The following is a 20810-nucleotide window of genomic DNA, read 5'->3' as shown; positions in this document are numbered from 1 at the left end:
ATCTATTATGATATATCAATATATATCATAGTTTATTTGACTTAAAAATAAAAAATACAGAGACTTAATCGAACATAGTAATAGAATAAAAAACTTATTTGAATATTTCTCAACAGTTTAAGAGCTTTTTTTAGATGTTATGTTGATTTTCTTTTATTTTAGTTGGCTAAAGCCTAAATGCTTATTGCAAAAAAAGTTTCATTGGAGAGTCAGTGAACAGTAAAAGGAGGTTTTGCTAAACTTAGAAATTTCTTTGGCAAATCAGAGCTGAAGGGTTTGCATCGGAGATAGCAAGAGGGGAAGTTGTCCCTTTTAAAAGAACCTCTAATTAAACATTTCTTGTTGGCTGAAGAGAGATAGAGGAGAGGAAAGAAAAGAGAAGAGATGGAGAGAGTAGAATTTGCTAAAACACACTCAGAATTTCAGATTCTACTGCCTAGAAACAAGCCCAATGCTACAGAGACTACAAAACAAAACTCAGCTCTCCTAACTAAATCCCCATGAACTACAACCACCCAAAACCTCAATTCTACTATTTACAAACTTGGAAGCCAGCATCAAGACTAGAGATTAATTAGTGTCCAATTTCTTCATCACTAAACAAATTGAATCTTGCAATACTAGTGTGTCAGTTGGAAGGCACGTGGTAGTATTTGCCTTTGCACATGCACCTATAGACAATAGGGCAGGACTCCGCGATGGAGCACTTGAAGCTAACCATCACCCTCTTGCAGGGAAAGCAGGGGCCACAAGCGTGGGAACAGTCAGGCAAGCTCGACCCTGTTGGGTATAGCTCCATTCCAAGCTCTTCCTTTTCTCCTTCCTGCAAAGCAAACCCATGGAACTCATCAACAACTCTTCCTTTTTCTTACACTACTCATACTCATCAAGCTGCACCCTGATAAATTAAGAAAAATGGTAATCTGGATAGCATAGCATTCATGAGATTGGACAAGGGAGACCGGGCCCACTTGGGGGGAAACAAACCTGGGGGTGCATTTGCCCTTCATCTCCAAATTTGGTAGCTTTTCCATGGATGCTGGCTGACAAGATAGAGGAATGACATTAAGAAAAAAAAACACAAAAACATACTCCTGAAACTGATGTTTGGTTTTTCATTGGAGTAATGGAGACAGAAAGAGATGCATATTTGCAAAGGACTTACCATGGTGATCATGAAGGGGCGCCCGAAGGCTGTCTGTGGCTAGGCAAACCATCAGGAAGGTTAAAACTAGCATTTGTCCAGCGGTTCTAAGCGACAAGTTGTTCATGTTTGTTCTTTGTTGTATACAGCAAACTACAGAAACGCGAGAGATGGGACAGACAGCTATATAGAAAGCATGCAAGAAAAAACCAATGTTTGAAGGGAGATTTGGTGGTGGACGGGGTAGTAATATATAAGGGGTGATAGAAGGAAAGAGTTTTAAATGTAGAAGGCGGGTACACCTGATGCACTTCACATGATCCACGGCTATCTTTTGAAAGGGTTTCACATGATTTGGTAAGTCACCCCAAAATTAAACCTACAATAATATTGCTACTCAAACCTACATTAAAACCTAAAAGTACAAGAAATTTGAAAACCCTATCTGCTGTAGAAATCTAAATACCAGTCAAGGTCAAGCTGACACTTGAAAGAATATCTAGACCCATAGCCAACAGAAAGGAATAAACCCATAGTTTTAGACAAGGGTCATTAGGCAAAAAAAGGCAAAAAGCAAACAAAAAGAACTCCCAAATCTAGTCTACATTTTTTATGATAGTCTCACCTGAACCAATCCGTGACTTAATTGATAACCTGAATCCTTACTGATATAATGTGTTCCTATGTTATGTGGCGGGCAAAGTTTCAAATTGGAAACCAAGAGAATTAGAGCGGTAGACAAGAAGTTGAAAGGCATAAAAGTACTACTGTTCATAAGACATTAAATTCAATAGAACAAAACAGAAGGAGCAAGAGAAAAAAAATCCAATCCCACTACTAAAAATTTTGAATATAAGATCACAATTGTATCATTTAATAACAATAGTGAAAAGTAAAAGCTTGGAAAAGCGTCATTAATGGGTATGGGAGACATGAGGGAGTTCACGAGTACAGACACTTGGTAGGATGATATTGATAAATCAAAGATGTAGATATCATCTGCCACAAAAATGCCCCTCCCATTGAATAACAAGGCCCTGCCATAAACGTGAAGTTCAGACCCTTGACTTAAATGAACTATTGCTTCACTTCTTCCATGCCCTCTTCCCCCTTCTACAATGTCTCTCTCTTTAATGCTCCCATGTTTCCCATTGAGATCACCCACTTGTTCACCCAGTGACAAGATGGAAGGCTTCCCTTCTTGCCCATTAATTCTCTCCAAGCCTTACCGTCACCAAATAACTTTTCAACGTATATAATATTAAGGTCTGCCCTAACATTTTTTTTAAATTACAAACAACAATGATGTACTTAGGAAACATTGTATCAAGCCACTGTACAATCAATCCAGGAGTATGGTCGATCCATTTTTTTAATTCTTAAATTAAACCTGATATCTTTGTCTTTTCCTTAACCTTGCACATCCTTGTCAATTTCATTCAAGAATATAAATAAACTAGGCATTTTTTTTATTTGAATAAACTAGGTATTTTGGTGTGATTTAAAGTTCCTAGTAAAAATTATATATATTTAATCACAATATAAAGTAAGTGGTTTTTATTAAAATGGCAGTGGCAGAGGTTGAGGCCGGATACTCGGACCCGGTTGGGCTTCGGCAGGCATATGAGTTATTAATGTCACGTTCCGACCCAACTCGACTCATAAAAGACTCTAGTTTGTGCCTTGAGAGTGATTGAGGTTTTGGAGTCTGGATTTTCAAAACAATTATCACCCAAGGAGAAAAGTGATTGTCATCTGATGCCTTGCGCTTATAGTATCAGCATGAACAACTGTTATGTAAAGGAAAATCTTGTATTCTAACTTAACTAGTAACTAGTTACTAATCCGTGCTTGGTCATAAGAGTTATTATTTTATAATATAATTAATAAATTATTTTAAGTAATTAAATAATTTTATAATAATATTGCATCCATGAATTGAGTAATAGAGTGATCGTTAACATGAATGTATGAAAAATGCTATCATTGATATTAACAATATTTTGTAACAAATAATAATAATTGTAAATAATGTCGAATTTCATTTCTCTTTTTTTTTATATAGAATCTAAGCTTAAGAGATTGCTAATGCAAATTTAAATAAAAAAATTGGTAAGAAAATATCGAAATATAAAATAAGAAATAGACATGAAATCTATACAAAAAGTGTTGAAATTGCATTCAATGCATTGTCTTGCATTTCAGCATAAACAAACTCAACAAATTTACCTATCCCACTTCCATATAATAGATCTAACACTTTAGCCTTTTTCTCTTAGCTTCTGTATGTTGATTATGAGTAATTGAAAAAACTCTTTAAAATCCCCAACCTAATAAATGGATATTTAAAAGGAAAAATAGATATTTAAGAAAAGAACACCGACATATTCTACATAAGCATTTGAAACAAAGTTTTTCTACAATTAAAATTAATATCCTAATGCTTCTGTTAAAGTCATGAACTATATTTTAATTTCAATATTGTTTAATTTTCATAAGTTTAAACCACTTACAGAGCAGATCAAGGAAATTTGAAATATAGCTGTATGACCTTGCAATGCTTTATATTCCAAGCATTTCATCTAGCAAGATTCTAATGATATATGTGTAAGGGAAGATAAATCAAATCCATAAAAATCCTCGTGTTGAATCTTCAAGAACCTCACCTGTTGGGAGTGTGAACAGCTTCTAGTGAACCTAGGCTTGCAACCTTTGTTCCAATTACTTGGGTCATCCATCACATATCTAGGACGACATGAGCGCTTTGGTTCTGGTGCACAAACACACATCCCATTCCTCCCACAGAGCCCATGCACTAAACATTGTTGCATAACAGCTTTCCATGAGACGGTCGATAATCCTGTCCCATTATTCAAGCTATAGAGCCTGAGGTTTCCATCATAGTCCATTGTTAGCCTCCTCTTGATCCCAGAGATTGAGTCAGAAGCATTGAACTGCATCCAATCACTTGAGAAAAACCTGCCCATGTCATCAAAAATAGCAATTCTTGTACTGTTAAAGTTTTTTCTCCCATTTGTAAGCACATTGGTTTCAATAGTAGGCCAACCTGTCATCATTGTATTCCGCATGCCAATGCCCAAGCCCCATCAATATCTCCACACTTCTTGTCACAGTCCACACTAACATCTATGAGGTATTATTCATTTTGACTGGCTAGCCTGGTGGTTTTGTTCGACAATAAGTTGAAGGTGGTGAACTTTTATATTCTCAATATTACTCTAATATATAGCGAATATGGGATTCATGGCTTCCTTCTTTAAGATCATGACATCCTCTCTTACTCCCTGTTAAAAGTTTTTCTTCGTTGTTCTCTTTGATGTGAGATTTTGTAACTTACCTCGCTAGGAACATTATCTCGATGATGTGAGATTCACGTCCATGTGAGGACCGTAACACTTCACATACATTTCAATTAGTGCAGTTTTTAATATCATATCCATTTCAACAACTTGCTTATCTATGTAAGTATGAACCCATTTGCCCATGTCAAGGGCTCCAACCTCTGCACAAAGTGAAAGCATGGTCACCATTATTACTTGGTTAGGTCTCACTCCACTATCCCTCATTTTGACAAAAAGAGCCAAAGTCTAATCAATGCAATCAGCTTGTGCATAAGCTGCAATCATAACACTCAAGATCATAACATCTTTCTTTTTAACTATGTCAAAATCTGCTTTAACCTTCCGTATTTGCCCACATTTCTTGTACATATCAACCAAAGCAGTAGCAATAGCCAAAGACACACAAATACCATTTCTCAAAATCATCAACATTCATAATGTTTTGAAGACTGCCTTTTGATAAGCATTAGTCATTGCATGTAAACATTTGGATACAAAACTAACAAAAAAAATTTAACAAAACAATTTGGAAAAAAAATGGCTAAATACCTACAATAGAACAACAACAAAGATAGCACCAACACTTATCTTCACTACAACTATCAAAACACAATGAGATGAACCTCATAATATGGAAACAAAGATAAAAAAAAATAAGACTATAAAATCAAAATCACTCAAAAACACAATGATCAAAATATCCTATCATTTTAAAAAAATATTATATTACTATTAAAATTAACATAACATTAAACCAAATAAAAAGAGATAATAGCTCAAGCAATATGAAAATAAAAATGTTTTTAGTTTTTCTTTCCTTAAACTCATGATTATAACTGCTTTCAATCCCCTTCATAAAGCCCAATACTTTCATCCTACCCTAAAAATGTTCTAAATATATGAAAAAGAAAAATCAAAAGTGATTTGATAGCTTAGTGGATATAGCAAACCCTCCCCATGGAAGATCCAAATCCAAGTTTGATTCTTTGTATACATTAAAGGTATGTAGGATTAAGATATCCAAGTTCAAGGTACTACTTGAAACCTAAAGAGAAAAGAAAGCCAATCAAGAATGGCAGTTACTGGTTGAACCCTCACTTTAAGGGTATCATCTAGAGGAACATTGGATGCCATATGAACTTTAAGCATAGGGAGACCTTCCACATTTCGTATAGCACGAAGTATTGATTCAATATGCACTGTTTGTGAGAGAAACATTACCATAGTGAAATTAGACAATAAAAAGACTATCTCTATAAGCAAGCAAAATAATATTATAGATTATGTAAACTGAAATAATTTGTTAATCATAATGAAATTGATACAGTTTTAATGCCTCAGTACTTCATTCATTATGTCAAAATCTATATCAGCATCAACTAATGATGGGCTTATTAAGCACTGTTGCTTGTTGCTGGCTAAACCATACCAAAGGGCAGCAGGAATTGTTGGGTTTTCATATGTTAGCTGTTAAAAGGCAAAGTATTAAACAATTCTTCTATTTATTTTCTAATGAGTTAAGCTTTTTTTTTATTGGCAATAATTATTTTTTTAACATATTATTACTATAAACCCCAAAAAAAGAGGGTATAACATATAAACTGAAATGGGGAAAGAACTAATTGATTCTTTTTTTACTATTTAATACTTATTGCCTTTTACCTCTATATAATTTCATTTAAATAAAGTCGATAACCCAAAGAAAAAAATCATTAATCGAATTAATAAATATTTGAAAAATAAAATCATGATAAAAAGACTCACAGAGATCCATGATGTGATTCCTGCAAAATTTTTTTTGCATAGATAAATACCTTGGTTCCTTTCTGTCCCTTTTCATGGGATATTCTTTCAACTGCATATGTGCCCGAAATGCAAAACAGAAACTTTATAAGACAAGGAACAAAAGGGGGAAATGGAAATGATGAATATTTAATAAAATACATAAAAAATATTCCTAACAAAAAATAAAACCATATAAACATATATAGTTAGCTGCTATTTATTTTACCTTATTGCAATAAAGAACAGGGGTTGCAATCAACGACAATATCTACATTTATAAAAAAAATAGAACAAAATAAATATTAATTCCAATGTATAGTGAAGTACATAAGGAGGTAAATTAGGGAAGGGTTAGGGTTTGGTACCCTAGGCAAAGACGTCCTCCATCACTATAGAATCAGCTTGCAAAAATCAACAAACTCAATGCAACAGTCCTAGACTCTTGGATCAGTTTTCAAATAAATCTCAGCAAGATAAAGGCCATAAAATCAAAATCAGAAGCAAAGCTTGCAATCAAAAACAACCAGACACAGTCAACAATCAAGATAGAAACAACCAAGAAAAGGAAATCAAGCCAATAAAAGGATAAAAAAATCTAATAGAAACAGCATCAGCAGGAAGGCTTACGCAGAATGTTGTTCATTTCAAAAAAGGATCAAGGCACCATCGAAGAGACCACAATAAAAAACAAAGGGGACTTTTAGTAACATGATAAATGAAGGCAAAACCATGAGCAGATCTTCAGTCCTGCCTACACCTTCTTTGGGTAGTGAACAATTTTCCATTTCTGAATAATCAATGCAACCTTGATTAATATAATCTTATTTGTAGTTTAGAAATATAATCAAAGAAGACCAAAAAATGAAGTAATTAAATTCTATTAATCTAAGTTAAAGAGAATGATTAAACAACATATTTTGTAGATTAATCCATCTTTCAAAATTGAATATTTGGATAAGATAGATTTTGTTATAAATTTAGTAGTTAGTAAGAATATGCACAAATTATTATGGGAAACGATACTTAACTTAACTTTATATTTCTTGTAGGATTACGTGCACTTGCGTGTATTAAACTGACAATAATGCCTTACTGTTATTTTCTTTTCTCTTGGTTGTCAAGTACAAGATTCACAGACAAGAAAGATTGTTGGGATGAGCTGCAAGGTAGGAAGATTGCTTGAGCTTGTCTCTCTTTATCTCCTTATGAAACATGCATCAATTGTCATTACATCTAGTTCCTCTTTTGTATAAGTGACACTAGATCTAGCAATTTATATTTTTGTGTCTTAATCATGTTGACACGAAACACAATAAGACCAAATACAAACATTATTCGTATCAATATATGAAAGATGTATACAGATACATTTAATAATTATGTATTATGACACGATTAATACATTTATTAAATATGTCAGAATTTTTTATACGACACAATATGATTATTATTTTATGCAAACAATGATCATGGTAGTCTTTTATTTTATTTTTTTAATTTATAAAAAAAATGTTTTTGAATAGGTAGTCAAGCAATTTATTTATGTAGTTATTCCCTTGGGCTTTTTCATTTATAGACTTTTTGCCTTTAAGACTTTTTGGACCTTTGAGCTTGGCCTCATTATATCAACCCTCCACCATTTTTTTTCTCCATGACAAATGGTCTAAGTAGACAAGCTTTGTGATCAAACACATGTGCTTGGACGAAATGGGGTCAATTAAACCCAAAACCAAAATCCCATAATTACTAGCCCTCTTGCTTTATGCTTTTATTACTTTGTTTTTAGCCATTTATTTTCTTACCTTTTGAAAAAAGTTATAATAAATCAAAAATAAAAGCTACAAAAACAAAGTCATAATTGTTTTTTTAATATAAACCCATTAGTTTTAAATTTGTAAACACCAATATTTTATAACATACTTATTTCATATTAAAGTAAAAAGTTATGCATTTTGTTATTTGAAAAAAATCATATTATTTACCTATAATCTCTTAAAATATTATTTGTGTTATAAATAAATGAATATGTCCATTGAATCTATCAACCCTTCAAGTTTCATTTATAATTAATGTATATATTTATGATGGTTCATCAATATCTTCATTAATATTATATAACCCCCACATCTATGTAATCCTATAAATAGGGCTTTGTACTTGATAAAAACTTACAATCAATAATAATAAGAAATAGTGAGAAATGGACCAGAAGTTCTTCTTTCCTGATAAATGAACCAGAAGTTTTTCCTTAATTCTTCTTTAAATTCTTCTCTTAGTATATCTTGTTTTATATTTTATATGACGTTATCAATACGAGTTTCTAAAAGTAATGAGAAGATTTTTTTTCAATTAGATTTTACTTTTTTTTTGCATGGTCTAATCAGCGTGAAGTCAACTATAGATTTAGAATATATCTCTGTCTCCCTGAAGTGGTGATAGACTATCTCCCTGAAATGGTAATAAACCTCTGAGAACCCCAATCTAAGGGTCCAATTTTTTGTATGTAGTATATAGTAAATATTTAAAAGCCCAAGGTCCACATCTTGGAAGTGAGTGGAAATAATTATCTATTTTGGTGCCTTAACATAGAGATGCATTTTTAAGGGTAAGATTTTACAAATACAATTATTATAGACGAAAGCGCAAATGATAAAGATAAAGCGAATACTCTGATTGTTATTTTTGTCATTTGTATGAGATCCTGAAGACTCAATATTTATCCGTCTGAGCTCCTGATATACTATGGAGAAGATTAAGAGAAATGTATGATCATACCATGATTGTTATTTTCCCTTAAACACAGTATGATTGGCAACATCTCAGGTTGCAAGATTTTAAATCAGTGTTTGAATACAACTCAACCTTATTTGATATAGTTTCAAGGTAGGAGTTATATGGAGTTAAGCTCATTGAAACAGAGCTATTAGAGAAAGCTTTTTCTACTTTTCATGCTTCAAATATTGTATTGTAGTAGCAACACCAGCATCGTCAATTTATGACATACTCGGAGTTCATTTCGATCTTCCCAACTGCTAAGTAGACTAATGAACTACTGTTCAAAAATTATGATTTTAGACCTATTGGCTCAAAAGCATTGCTCAAGGCAAATGCTAGCTCTAGTAAGAGTACTGACTGATTTAAGGGCCGTGAGCATAGGCTAGTGCATAACCCATGAAGGGGTGGCAAAAGATATAAGCGCCCTAGGCAAATTAATCTTGGCTTGAATCATGCCAAGGGCAAGAAACCTAAGAAGGAGCATGATGAAAGTATTTGCTATCATTGTGGCATGACTAGATAGTGGTCGCATTCATGTCATATGTCAAAACATTTTGTTGATATATACTAGGCATCCCTGAAGGATAAGGGCAAGCGAGTCGTAACTCATGCCATTAAAAATGCTATGACCAACATTGAGGCTAATAATACCTCCATTGAAGTGACTTTTCTTGTTCCTGTAGAAGCAAAAACATCATTAGATGTCTTTGATTTTTTTGAGGACCTGAAAAGGCATCAGATTGGTGAAAGTCAACTTAGGCTTAGGATCTAAGAATTTTAATGTTATTTTCAATGTATTAGTTTTACTTGATTGTTCATAAATAAAATTATTATCCCATATCTGATTTGTGAATTTTTACTTGACACATGAAGTTGTTAATAAGTGACACATGAAGTTGTTGATATAAATGCAAATACGAACCATTGAGAAAAATAAAGATATCTGTTTGCTTGATAGTGCAACAACACATACCATTCTTCATGGTAATCATTTTTTCTCGAGTACAACATTACGTAAGGCAAATGTCCATACAATATCAGGTCTCATTGAAATTATTGATGGTTTAGGGAATGCCACAATTGTTCTACCAAATGGCACCTCTTTGTATATTGAGGATGCATTGCTAAATAGTAGATCAAAGAGGAATCTACTTAGTTACAAACATGTACTCTGTAATAGGTACCATCTTGAGACAATTAATGAGCAAAATAAAGAATTTCTTTGCATCATCTCTTATAAGATGGGCCAGAAGACTATCCATTGGAAGTTGGAAGCTTTAACTAAAGCATTATATTGTGTCCCTATTAAATTTATTGAAGTCTGCACTACCATGTCCTGATGACTAGTAAATCCCAATAAGTTTGGCCTTTGGCATGATCACCTAGGTCACCCAGAAGCTACGATGATGCGTAGGATAATCCAAAATACAATAGGACACACTCTAAAAGATAAAAAGGTTTTGTTGTCCAAGGTTTATACTTGTGAAGCATGTTCACAATGAAAGCTCATTACTAAACCTTCTATGACAAAGGTTAATCTTGAATCCCTTCCATTCTTGCAAAAAATATATGGTGGTATTTGTGTACCAATACAACCAGTAAGTGGATCGTTTTGTTATTTTATGGCATTAGTGGATGCATCCTATAGATGGTCCCATGTTTCTCTGTTATCTACGCGCAACGTTGCCTTTACATGTTTACTTGCGTAGATTATAAAGTTCTAGGCACATTTCCCTAATTATTCAATTAAGAGCATAAGGATGGATAATACTATTGAATTTACATCAAAGAGCTTGGATGCGTATTGTACTTCATTAGGAATCAAGGTTGAGCACTTGGTTCCACATGTTTATACTTAGAACAGATTGGTAGAATTCTTGATAAAATGCGTCCAAATTATCGCTTGTTCTCTATTATTGAGAATAAATCCTAATTAAGCAATGTGGGGTCATGCTGTTTTGTATGTGGCAACATTGCACCCCATTGCTAGCCCCTTGTAATCCCTCATGCAATTGGTTCTTGGTTATGAACCAAATATTTCACATTTACACACCTTTGGTTGCACTATGTAGGTGCCTGTAGCGCTACCAAAAAGGACTAAACTGGGTCGCCAATGCTATTTGGGCATTTATGTTTGGTTTGATTCACCATCCATTATTAGGTTTATGGAACCAATGACGGATGATCTTTTTACCGTTAGATTCGCGGATTGTCATTTTGATGAAATAATATTTCCATCGATTGGGATAATTAAGGCTTCCATGGCTACGAAGCAAAAACCAGTTGAGATTTGCTCTAAGAATGAGAAAACTTTATCCCACTTAGACCCAAGAACTCTTGAATATGAAAATGTGGTGCAGCGTATAATCCATTTACAAGATATTGCCAATAAACTTTTTGATGCATTTAATGATGCTGCAAAGGTCATGGAACCTCATATTCCAACTGTGAAAGCTCCAGCTAGGATTGTTGTTCCTGAAGATCAAATTGACATGGGTTAAAAAGGTCCACACTTGAAGCGTGGAAGATAAAAATTATCTAAAAGACATTGTTCCTTGAAAATGAAGGGGGAAGAATCACAAATCCGCTCCAGAGGAGCCTATTGCTTTTAAAGAGGCACGAATTGCTCCAAAATAGCCTATTGCCCCTATAGAGGCACAAACCTATGAAAAGATCACCAACCTAGGGAATACTGAGATTTTCATTATATATTGTAATGAGATTTAGGATTGAAATGAGATAATCATTGATGATGCTTTTGCATTCTTAGTTGCTCATGAGATTATGAACGATGATTATGAACCACAATCTATTATCAAATGTTGTCAGAGGCAAGATTGGCATAAGTGGGAGGAAACAATCCAGGTTGAATTGGCTTCCTTAGCTAAACGAGAGGTTTTTGGGCCTGTAGCTCGAACCCTCGACAATGTAAAGCCTGTTGGATATAAGTGGGTCTTTGTCCATAAACGAAATAAGAAAAATGATGTCATGAGATATAAAGCTCGATTCGTTGCCCAAGGTTTCTCTCACAAACTTGGGATTGATTATAATGAGATATATTCACCTGCAATGGATATGATTACTTTTAGTTTCCTTATTAACCTAGCAATTTTTAAAAAATTGAAAATGTGTCTTATGGACGTTGTGACAGCATATTTCAATGGTTCATTAGACTCTAATATTTATATGAAAATTTTTGAGAGATTAAAAATGCCTAGGGCATACACTCTTCGCAACTTATTCTCAATAAAGTTACAAAGATCTTTGTACAGGTTAAATGAATCCGACTACATGTGGTATCAACACTTAAATAAATACCTACTTAAAAAAGGGTATAAGAATGATCCTATCTACCCATGCGTGTTTATAATAGTAGTTTATGTCAACTATATAAATTTGATTGGAACTCTATAAGAATTATCTAAAACTACTGAATGCTTAAAACGTGAATTTGAAGTTAAAGATTTAGGCAAAACTAAACTTTGTCTTGGTCTAGGGCTTGAGCACAAAGCAAATGGAATACTTGTCCATCAGTCAGCATATATTAAGAGATTGCTTAGATGTTTTAACATGGACAAGGCTCACTCATTGAGCACCTCTATGGTTGTAAGGTCTCTTAATCCCCAAAAGGACCCGTTTTGTCTTAGAGAATTTGATAAGGAGATACTTGATCATGAAGTATCATATCTCAATGTTATTACAGCCTTGATATACTTGGCACAATGTAAGAAATCGGATATTGCTTTTGCAATAAATTTGTTGGCCTGTTTTAGTTCTGAGCCAACCCGGCGACATTGGAATGGGATAAAACATATCTTTCGTTATTTTCGAGGAACCATAGATTTAGGGTTATATTATTTCAAGGATTCCATTAACTCTAGTTTAATTGGACATGCTGATGTGGGATATAAATATGATTCGCACAAGGCTCGCTCCTAAACTGATTATTTATTTTGTTATAACGACACCTTCATTTCTTGGCGCTCTACTAAGTAATCGCTAGTAGCTACATCTTCCAACCATTTTAAGATTATCGCTTTATATGAAGCTGGAAGAAAGTGTTTGGTTGAGATCCATTATAGCACATATTCATGATTCTTGTTGTTTAATATCGATTATAAATTCTCCCACTATAATTTATGAAGATAATGCTACTTGTATTACAAAAGTCAGTGGAGTATATATTAAAGGAGATAGGACCATGTATATCTCGTTAAAATTTTTCTATACTTATGAACTTCAAGGAAGTCAACAAGTTGACGATAAATAGATTCGCTCCTCCAATAATCTTGCAGATCTTTTTACCAAATCATTGTTAACGTCAACATTTGAGAAACTAGTATATGTCATTGGAATGTGGCGAGTTAATAGGATGCAAGATTAATTTGCCCTTAAAGTGGCAAAGTATCAAATGCTCTATAAGTGGCAATATGGATCAATTAAGGGAGAATAGATTATGGACTATGCACTGTACTCTTTTTTTATTATGTTCGATTTTTGTCCCACTGGGTTTTTCTGGCTTAAGGTTTTTATCAAGGCAATTTGAAGCCCTTGAAATGGTGCTTCATCTAAGGGGGAGAAATTATTAAGTGCTCTGTATCTTTTTTGCCTTTTATCTAGTTTTTGTCCCATTAGGTTTTCTCAGCTTAAACTTTTTAATGAGTCAGAATTTTAAATCATTGTTTTCATGATTTAATGGACATTAAAGAGAGAGTGTTATGAATAAATGAATATGTCCATTGGATCTCCCAATCCTTCAAGTTCTATTCATAATCAATGTATATATTTATGATGGTTCATCAATATCTTCATTAATATTATATAATCCCCACATCTATGTAACCCTATAAATAGGAATTTGTACTTGATGAAAAATTATAATCAATAATAATAAAAAACAGTAATAAATGGACCAAAAGTTCTTTTGGGAAATGAACTAGAAGTTTTTTCTCAATTCTTCTTTAAATTCTTCTCTCAATTATTTTCTTAGTATATGTTTTTTTATATTTTATATCAATTTGCTTTTATATTTAAAGACACTTTTTGTTTATTTATTCAATAAAAGTAACAAAAGCATTAACTGTACGACATTTAAATTAATTTTTTTTTCATTAAATAAAATTAATATATATCTACATATAATATTACAAAAATTAAGCTTGATTTTATTTTAATTTTTCTAAAAGAATTTGATTTTAATTGACTCAAATAAAGCTTCAATTGTTCACTTTTGCCCCTATTTCATGTGATGCTTAGGTTTCATAATTTCATATCTCATGAGGAAGAAAGCTGTTGCAATAAAAAATGCTAAAGAAGTATGTGTGTTTATTTTATAATATTTAATAAAATTTTTAATTATTTTAAAAAATTGAAAAAATATTATTTTATTATATTTAATTAAATTATTATTTTTATTTTAAATTAAATATATTTTTATTATTAATAATTAATTATTTATTAATGTAAAAAAATAATTAATTATTTATTATTAATTAAAATTTATATTTATATAATATTAATATGTTATTAACGTAAAAAGTAAACATATTATCATTATATCAACATATCAAATTACTATTACTATAATATATTTATATGTTACGTTAACGTATCATGATATAAAATAATAAATTATATTTTAATTAATAATAATTAATTATAAAAACATACTTAATTCAAAATAAAAATTAAAATAATATAATTAAATATAATAAAATAATAAAAAACTATTTAAATAATTTAAAATTTATTTTAAATATTTAATTTTTTGTCTATTAATGTTATATTGAAATTAGTATCCCTAGTTCATCACGTATCAAGCCATCAGCCCTAGGATTGATGTACACTGAGACATTTGTATACGTGGAAGTATCCTATAAAAACCCAATATAATGAGAAAGCAGCCGTGATAATCTCCGAACTTATATAAGCGAAAAAAAGAAAAAAATCGAAAGCAGAAAAAGAAAATCATGAAATCCCAGATTTTCTTTCCATCCAAACAACCCTTTCTCTTTTAGGGTTTTATTTCATTACTTTTTTTAATATTTTTATAATTATAATTATCTTCCTCAAGAATCTCTTCCCAAAATTTCTCACTTTCCCGGGAAACGAACACACGTTTTGTAATCCCTTCCACTAACAGAGGTATGCTTTTTCAGTTATTTTTGTATCTCATTTAAGCTCCCGAGAACGCTCTCCATTATTTCAGGGTTTCGACTTTGTTTATTTATTTGTCTCTAGCTGTTCAAAGAATGTTATCTGTTATGAACAACGACCCTGGATTCGATAAAAGTTCGGATAAAATCGAAGAGAAAGCTAGGGTTTCTAGCGATGATGCTATTGATAGCTCAAATGAAGAGAATAGATTGAGTTTAGGAGTCTCTAATGATGAAGCTAGGGTTTCTTCGATGGAACTCGATTTGAAAGATGCTAGGGTTTCAGAGAATGAGAGATCTGAGGATGTTAGGGAGAGTGATGGTGATAGTGTTGATAAAGGAATAGGAACTGAATCTAGGGTTTATGATGTAACAGATCGAATTGATGAACAAGATGATAGAGTAAATGATGATGAGAATGATAGAATAGAGAATGTGGAGGAGGTGGAGGAGGATAGTGGTTCAGAGTACAAGTCGTTGTTATCTGAGTTTGATGATTATGTAGCCAATGATAGAATTGGTGGAGGGACTTCCAGGGCATTGAGTTATGGGTTTGAAGTGGGTGATATGGTTTGGGGAAAGGTGAAGTCTCATCCATGGTGGCCAGGGCATATATTTAATGAAGCTTTTGCATCTCCTTCTGTACGCCGCACTAGGAGGGAAGGACATGTGTTGGTTGCTTTCTTTGGGGATAGTAGTTATGGATGGTTCGACCCAGCTGAGCTTATCCCTTTCGATCGTCATTTTATGGAGAAATCGCAGCAGACAAATTCAAGGACTTTTGTGAAGGCTGTGGAAGAGGCGATGGATGAGGCTAGTCGGAGGCGTGGTCTTGGTTTGGCTTGCAAATGTAGGAACCCTTATAATTTTCGGCCCACAAATGTCCAAGGGTACTTTGCAGTTGATGTGCCTGATTATGAGCCAAATGGGGTTTATTCAATCAATCAGATTAGGACTGCGAGAAATAATTTTAAGCCTAGTGAGATCCTTTCATTCGTGAAACAATTGGCATCAGCCCCTGGAGCTTGTGACCAGAAATGCATTGAGTTCTTTAAAAATAAGGCTACTGTTTTCTCTTTTCGGAAGGCGGTGTTTGAGGAGTTTGATGAGACGTATGCACAGGCATTTGGCGTGCAGCCAGCACGGCCTTCTAATGCTCCAGTTGATAAATCAAATCAGCCTGTTAAGCAGCCACCTCGAGGTACGTGTGTCTACATGCTTTATGCTGATTTTGGAAACTGTTTCAGGTTTTGATTCAATGTAATTCTCTACTATCTGTTCTTTCTTTTGTGGTATTATATAAATTTCAAATGTTGTGTGGTTTTTTAACATTGCAAGTTTCACGTGGTTAAATGCGGTATTCGCATGACATTTCTTGGCTTTTAGTGCATACTTTGTTGAATTTGTATGGTTTGCCTCCCATTTTTGTTTGACTGAATAGTGCATGGTTCGACTAGATGTAAGCTTTTAACAAGTGTATTGCATTACTAGTGGCATTCAATACTTGCAAATTTTAGGCAAGTATGATATTATATGTTTCTTTATACAATCATGAAATGAGTTTGTTTAATAATTTTGATCTCTCCGAAACTGTCTTATTAACCGTTATAAAGATAATTTTTCATCAAAATATTTCTTCTTTTATATTGACTCTTCTGGAAATGGTCTCTACTGCTCTTCATTGGAAGGGTCATCTTAGGACACAATAATATATACTGGTTTCCTTATGATCTTGGTGCTGCAACAGCTTTTCTTTGGATTTTTAGCCTTTTAATTGATGTGTAGGTCTCCTTTTTACACCATAACTATGAAGGTCTTTTGTCAATTTGTATTTTGTTAATGAACAACTGCCAAAGAAACAAAAAGTTGGGTATGAGGTTTCTCTATGGTTTATTCATCAATGACTATGTTTATTGATATTATACAAGAGTGATCTGTGAAGTCTTCATGTCCCTCTACATCCAGCTATCCAATTATAATATTTGCTGGGATAAACCTCTGGTTATTTTTGTTTAGCTGTGAACACTGCCATGTCTCTGTTCTTATGAGATTTTACTTTCTTTTTTTTGCCATTTCCAGCTCCTTTGAGTGGTCCACTGGTGATCGCAGAAGCCTTGGGTGGTGGGAAGAGTTCTAAAAGGCTCATGAAAGTTAAGGACCTTTCAAAGAAAGACAGATATCTGTTCAAGCGAAGAGATGAAACGAGTGACTTGCAAGCCCTCAAATTGGCCAAGGGCAAGCTAGTTCCCTGATACAATCTACTTTCAGAGGGATCACCAACTTTTCTAGCCGGAGATTATGTTTTTGCAGAAGAGGACTCCCGTGTCTCAGATTCCACTGAAACAAGAGCAGACTGTCTTTTTGAGCAGGGATGGTGCAAATTCGAGTGGAGATTTATCTGGCAACGAAGTTGTAACTGTAAACCTTACTTCAGCAAACTGTACTGCTGTAAATGGAAAGCTATCTCTGAATAAAATTGATGGTGCATTGGCGTCTTTTCAGCGGGAAGGTGATGCTATGTTTGATCTTAAACCTGAGGATGGTGGAAAGTTATCCAGATTGTCTGAAGGTGGTCAGAAACCTGATCTGGGCTTCACGGCAAAACTGGAAGGAGGCCAGGGATAGATCAATTTCAAGATGGTTGCACTGGTGGGCATCCTGTCCTGGTTGATGTAAAGCACTCTGGTGGTTTGAGTTCTGAGGGTGGGGTGAAGAAAGCGAAAAAACGGCCTTCAGTGGATATAGGCTCCGAGAATTCTACTTGGGGAGAGAAAAAGAAGAAAAAGAAGAAAGAGGTTGGCCCAGAAACAAACTCTGATCATCCACAGAAGCCTTGTGTCCTTGGAAAAGGTGGGGCAAAAGCTGCCCAGACCAGTTTTGGTCCTAGAGAAGAGTCTCAGGTAAACCATCCGAAGAAAGATGGTCCTGCAAATTCATCATTCAATTCTGTTGGGGCTTCCACAACAATTGGTTTGGGAAATTCTGGGCTTGAACTTGCACAATTACTTAGTGATTTGCATTCCCTGGCTCTTGATCCCTCTCTTGCTGTGGAAAGAAATAGTCCAACCATTATTCGGCAGTTCTTTTTGCGATTCCGAGCACTTGTTTACCAAAAAAGCTTGGTTCTGTCACCACCATCTGAGATGGAGCCTGCTGAAGTTCGTGGCACTAAACCTCCTTTTGTTGGATCCTCTGATAACCTTCCCAATGAGAATGTTAGAGACTCAACTCCTTCAAAACCAGTGAGACCCCTTGGCAGACCTGATGATCCAACAAAAGCTGGACGGAAACGTCTCCCATCTGATCGTCAAGAAGAAATTGCTGCGAAGAGGTTGAAAAAAATTAGTCAGTTGAAATCATTAGCTGCAGAGAGGAAGGCCAATTCGAGGACAATGGAAGCTCCAAAAGTGGAGGGAAAAGAACAACCAACTGCAGGGCCCCCAGCAAGACCACTCAAAAAAACAGATTCTGCAAGGAAAATGGAGCCTCCACCTAGGGCTGTTGAGCCTACAATGCTGGTAATGAAGTTCCCTCCTCAGGTATCACTTCCGTCAGTTGCAGAACTGAAGGCAAGATTTGGTCGATTTGGGTCATTAGATCAGTCTGCTATCCGTGTGTTTTGGAAGTCCTCAACATGCCGTGTTGTGTTCAGACACAAGCTTGATGCACAGGCAGCATATAGATATGCTAATGGAAATAATTCCCTATTTGGCAATGTGAATGTGAGATACCATGTTCGAAGTGTGGAAGCTCCTGCAGTTGAAGTACCAGATTTTGATAAGACGGGGAGATGATACTGCTAGTGAAACCATGCGAGTTAAGGACCCTGCAGTTGAAAGATCAGCACCAGTACTTCACACCAGCCTCTTGCACAATCAGCAGTCCAGCTGAAGTCCTGTTTGAAGAAGCCAACAGCTGATGAGGCAGGGCAGGGAAGTGGTGGTAATGGAGGTAGAGGGACGGCCCGTGTAAAATTCATGTTGGGTGGGGAGGAAACTAGTAGGGGAGAGCAATTGATGGTTGGTATAGAAACAACTTCAACAACAATGCTAGTTTCGCTGATGGTGGTGCAACTTCTATTGCAATGGAATTTAATAGTAAGAACTTTCAAAAGGTCGTTGTTCCTCCATCGTCATCCCCCTCTCCAATCCATCCCATTCCCCAATATGGGAAAGCCCCAGCTAATAATTTGCATCACACAGAAGTAGCTCCCAGAAATTCTCACAATCTTAATACTCAAACCATCCCACCCGGTACAGCAAGCATAGATATCTCACAGCAGATGCTAAGCCTTCTGACAAGGTGCAATGATGTTGTGACGAACGTAACGGGCTTGTTGGGCTATGTGCCTTACCATCCTCTCTAAAAATTAATGCCTTGATCCAAAGGAGATGATAGATATCATTTACCCAAAGCTGCAATGAATGAATGCGTGGGATTTTGCAGCAAATGGAGCAGAAAGAGAGACGCCTGGCATAGGGGTCTGGTATTCTTTTTGTTTTTTTCGAAGAGCTGTTGGAGAGAGAGAGAGAGAGAGGGCGATGGAGAAAACTCATGATGTACTACTACTCTTTGCATACTTCCCAGTTGTGTACTGGTTTCGATAGTGCATGCCCATGTTCCCCCTTTTTAATCTCTACTCATTGACCTGCATCTGGTGTTGATGTGATGAATACTGAAATAGTAAAGTATGTGTGTCTTTCATGTATTTAATTTGGTAGTTCTACACCTCTTGGCACGTTCTATGATCTATATATGGTTCAAACAGACTGGTTTTGTTGAACAAATCCTAATACATGGATCATGGATGTAGACACACCGTAAGAGTTAACAAAGGCATTAGGATTCAGGTCTATTACCCATAACCACACCAAACAAGTTAATCAATGGGGGACCATGCCTATTTCCATCCCTCTCCTCGCGCCCGGTGTCTACCGTACAGACGAAGATAGCTTTGGGGGGTTTTTTTTTTTTTTTGAATATTTTAATTACTTTATAAAACTCGTTAATGCGTTTGAGGCTCTAAGACAAAAGTGTTCATTCTCAATACTAATAGATCAAAAGTGAATTATAATATAAACTGAAGATTAGTGGTGATTTATCCAAATAAACAATCAAAACCCAAGAGTGGTAGTGATTTATCCAAATAAACAACTACTTATTCATGGCAAGCAGAGCCTGTACGAAGTTTAACAACACAATTTCAAGTGTATGCTTGGGATAAAGTGAGCGGGAAAATAAATAAGAAAACATACAAAATTGGGTAAGCAAACTTTTATTAGTTTATTTCCTGCCTGGAAAAAAGTAGTACATTTTTCCATATAGATATAGTAGACCACATTTTCAAGTGATACTAGTAAGTGAGGTAGGGTTTGGTGGTGGCATGAAGGCAGGCGGTTGGGGTGGGGGGTTCTTAAGGAAGACGACAGCGGTGAGTACATTCGCAAGTGATAGAATCCAAACACCTCCTTGTATAGAGCCTATCGAACTTTTTGGATTCGCACAGCCTGTTGCATGTTCCACTGTTGCAATGCGGCTCCATGAGCATATCGAATTTGTCATAGCAAATCCCATGATGCCCATAAAACC

The 20810-nt window shown here is 34.7% G+C and overlaps 2 protein-coding genes across 2 annotated transcripts; one reads left to right on the top strand and one right to left on the bottom strand.

The window, feature by feature from the left end:
- Positions 1–306: 306 nt before the first annotated feature.
- On the bottom strand, positions 307–1406 carry LOC110428580 (protein EPIDERMAL PATTERNING FACTOR 2-like). Its single transcript, XM_021444445.2, has 3 exons — positions 1166–1406; positions 988–1043; positions 307–823 (listed from the first exon to the last, which is right to left on the bottom strand). The coding sequence occupies exons 1-3, from the start codon at positions 1269–1271 to the stop codon at positions 629–631; spliced, it is 357 nt and encodes a 118-aa protein (XP_021300120.1). The 5' UTR covers positions 1272–1406; the 3' UTR covers positions 307–628.
- Positions 1407–14999: 13593 nt separating this feature from the next.
- LOC110428557 (PWWP domain-containing protein 1-like) lies at positions 15000–20008 on the top strand. The gene is given in 9 exon segments (XM_021444415.2): positions 15000–16422; positions 17301–17435; positions 17438–17486; positions 17488–17524; positions 17526–17841; positions 17844–19002; positions 19004–19074; positions 19077–19244; positions 19247–20008. Coding segments are annotated over 9 exon segments (3381 nt in total). The 5' UTR covers positions 15000–15317; the 3' UTR covers positions 19588–20008.
- Positions 20009–20810: the final 802 nt, after the last annotated feature.

Source organism: Theobroma umbraticum, unplaced genomic scaffold, assembly GCF_002168275.2.
Source record: "Theobroma umbraticum cultivar Fairchild unplaced genomic scaffold, ASM216827v3 scaffold_302.0, whole genome shotgun sequence".
NCBI lineage: Eukaryota > Viridiplantae > Streptophyta > Magnoliopsida > Malvales > Malvaceae > Theobroma > Theobroma umbraticum.
The sequence above is the reverse complement of the archived record's forward strand: the minus strand, read 5'-3'. Positions and strand labels throughout refer to the sequence as shown.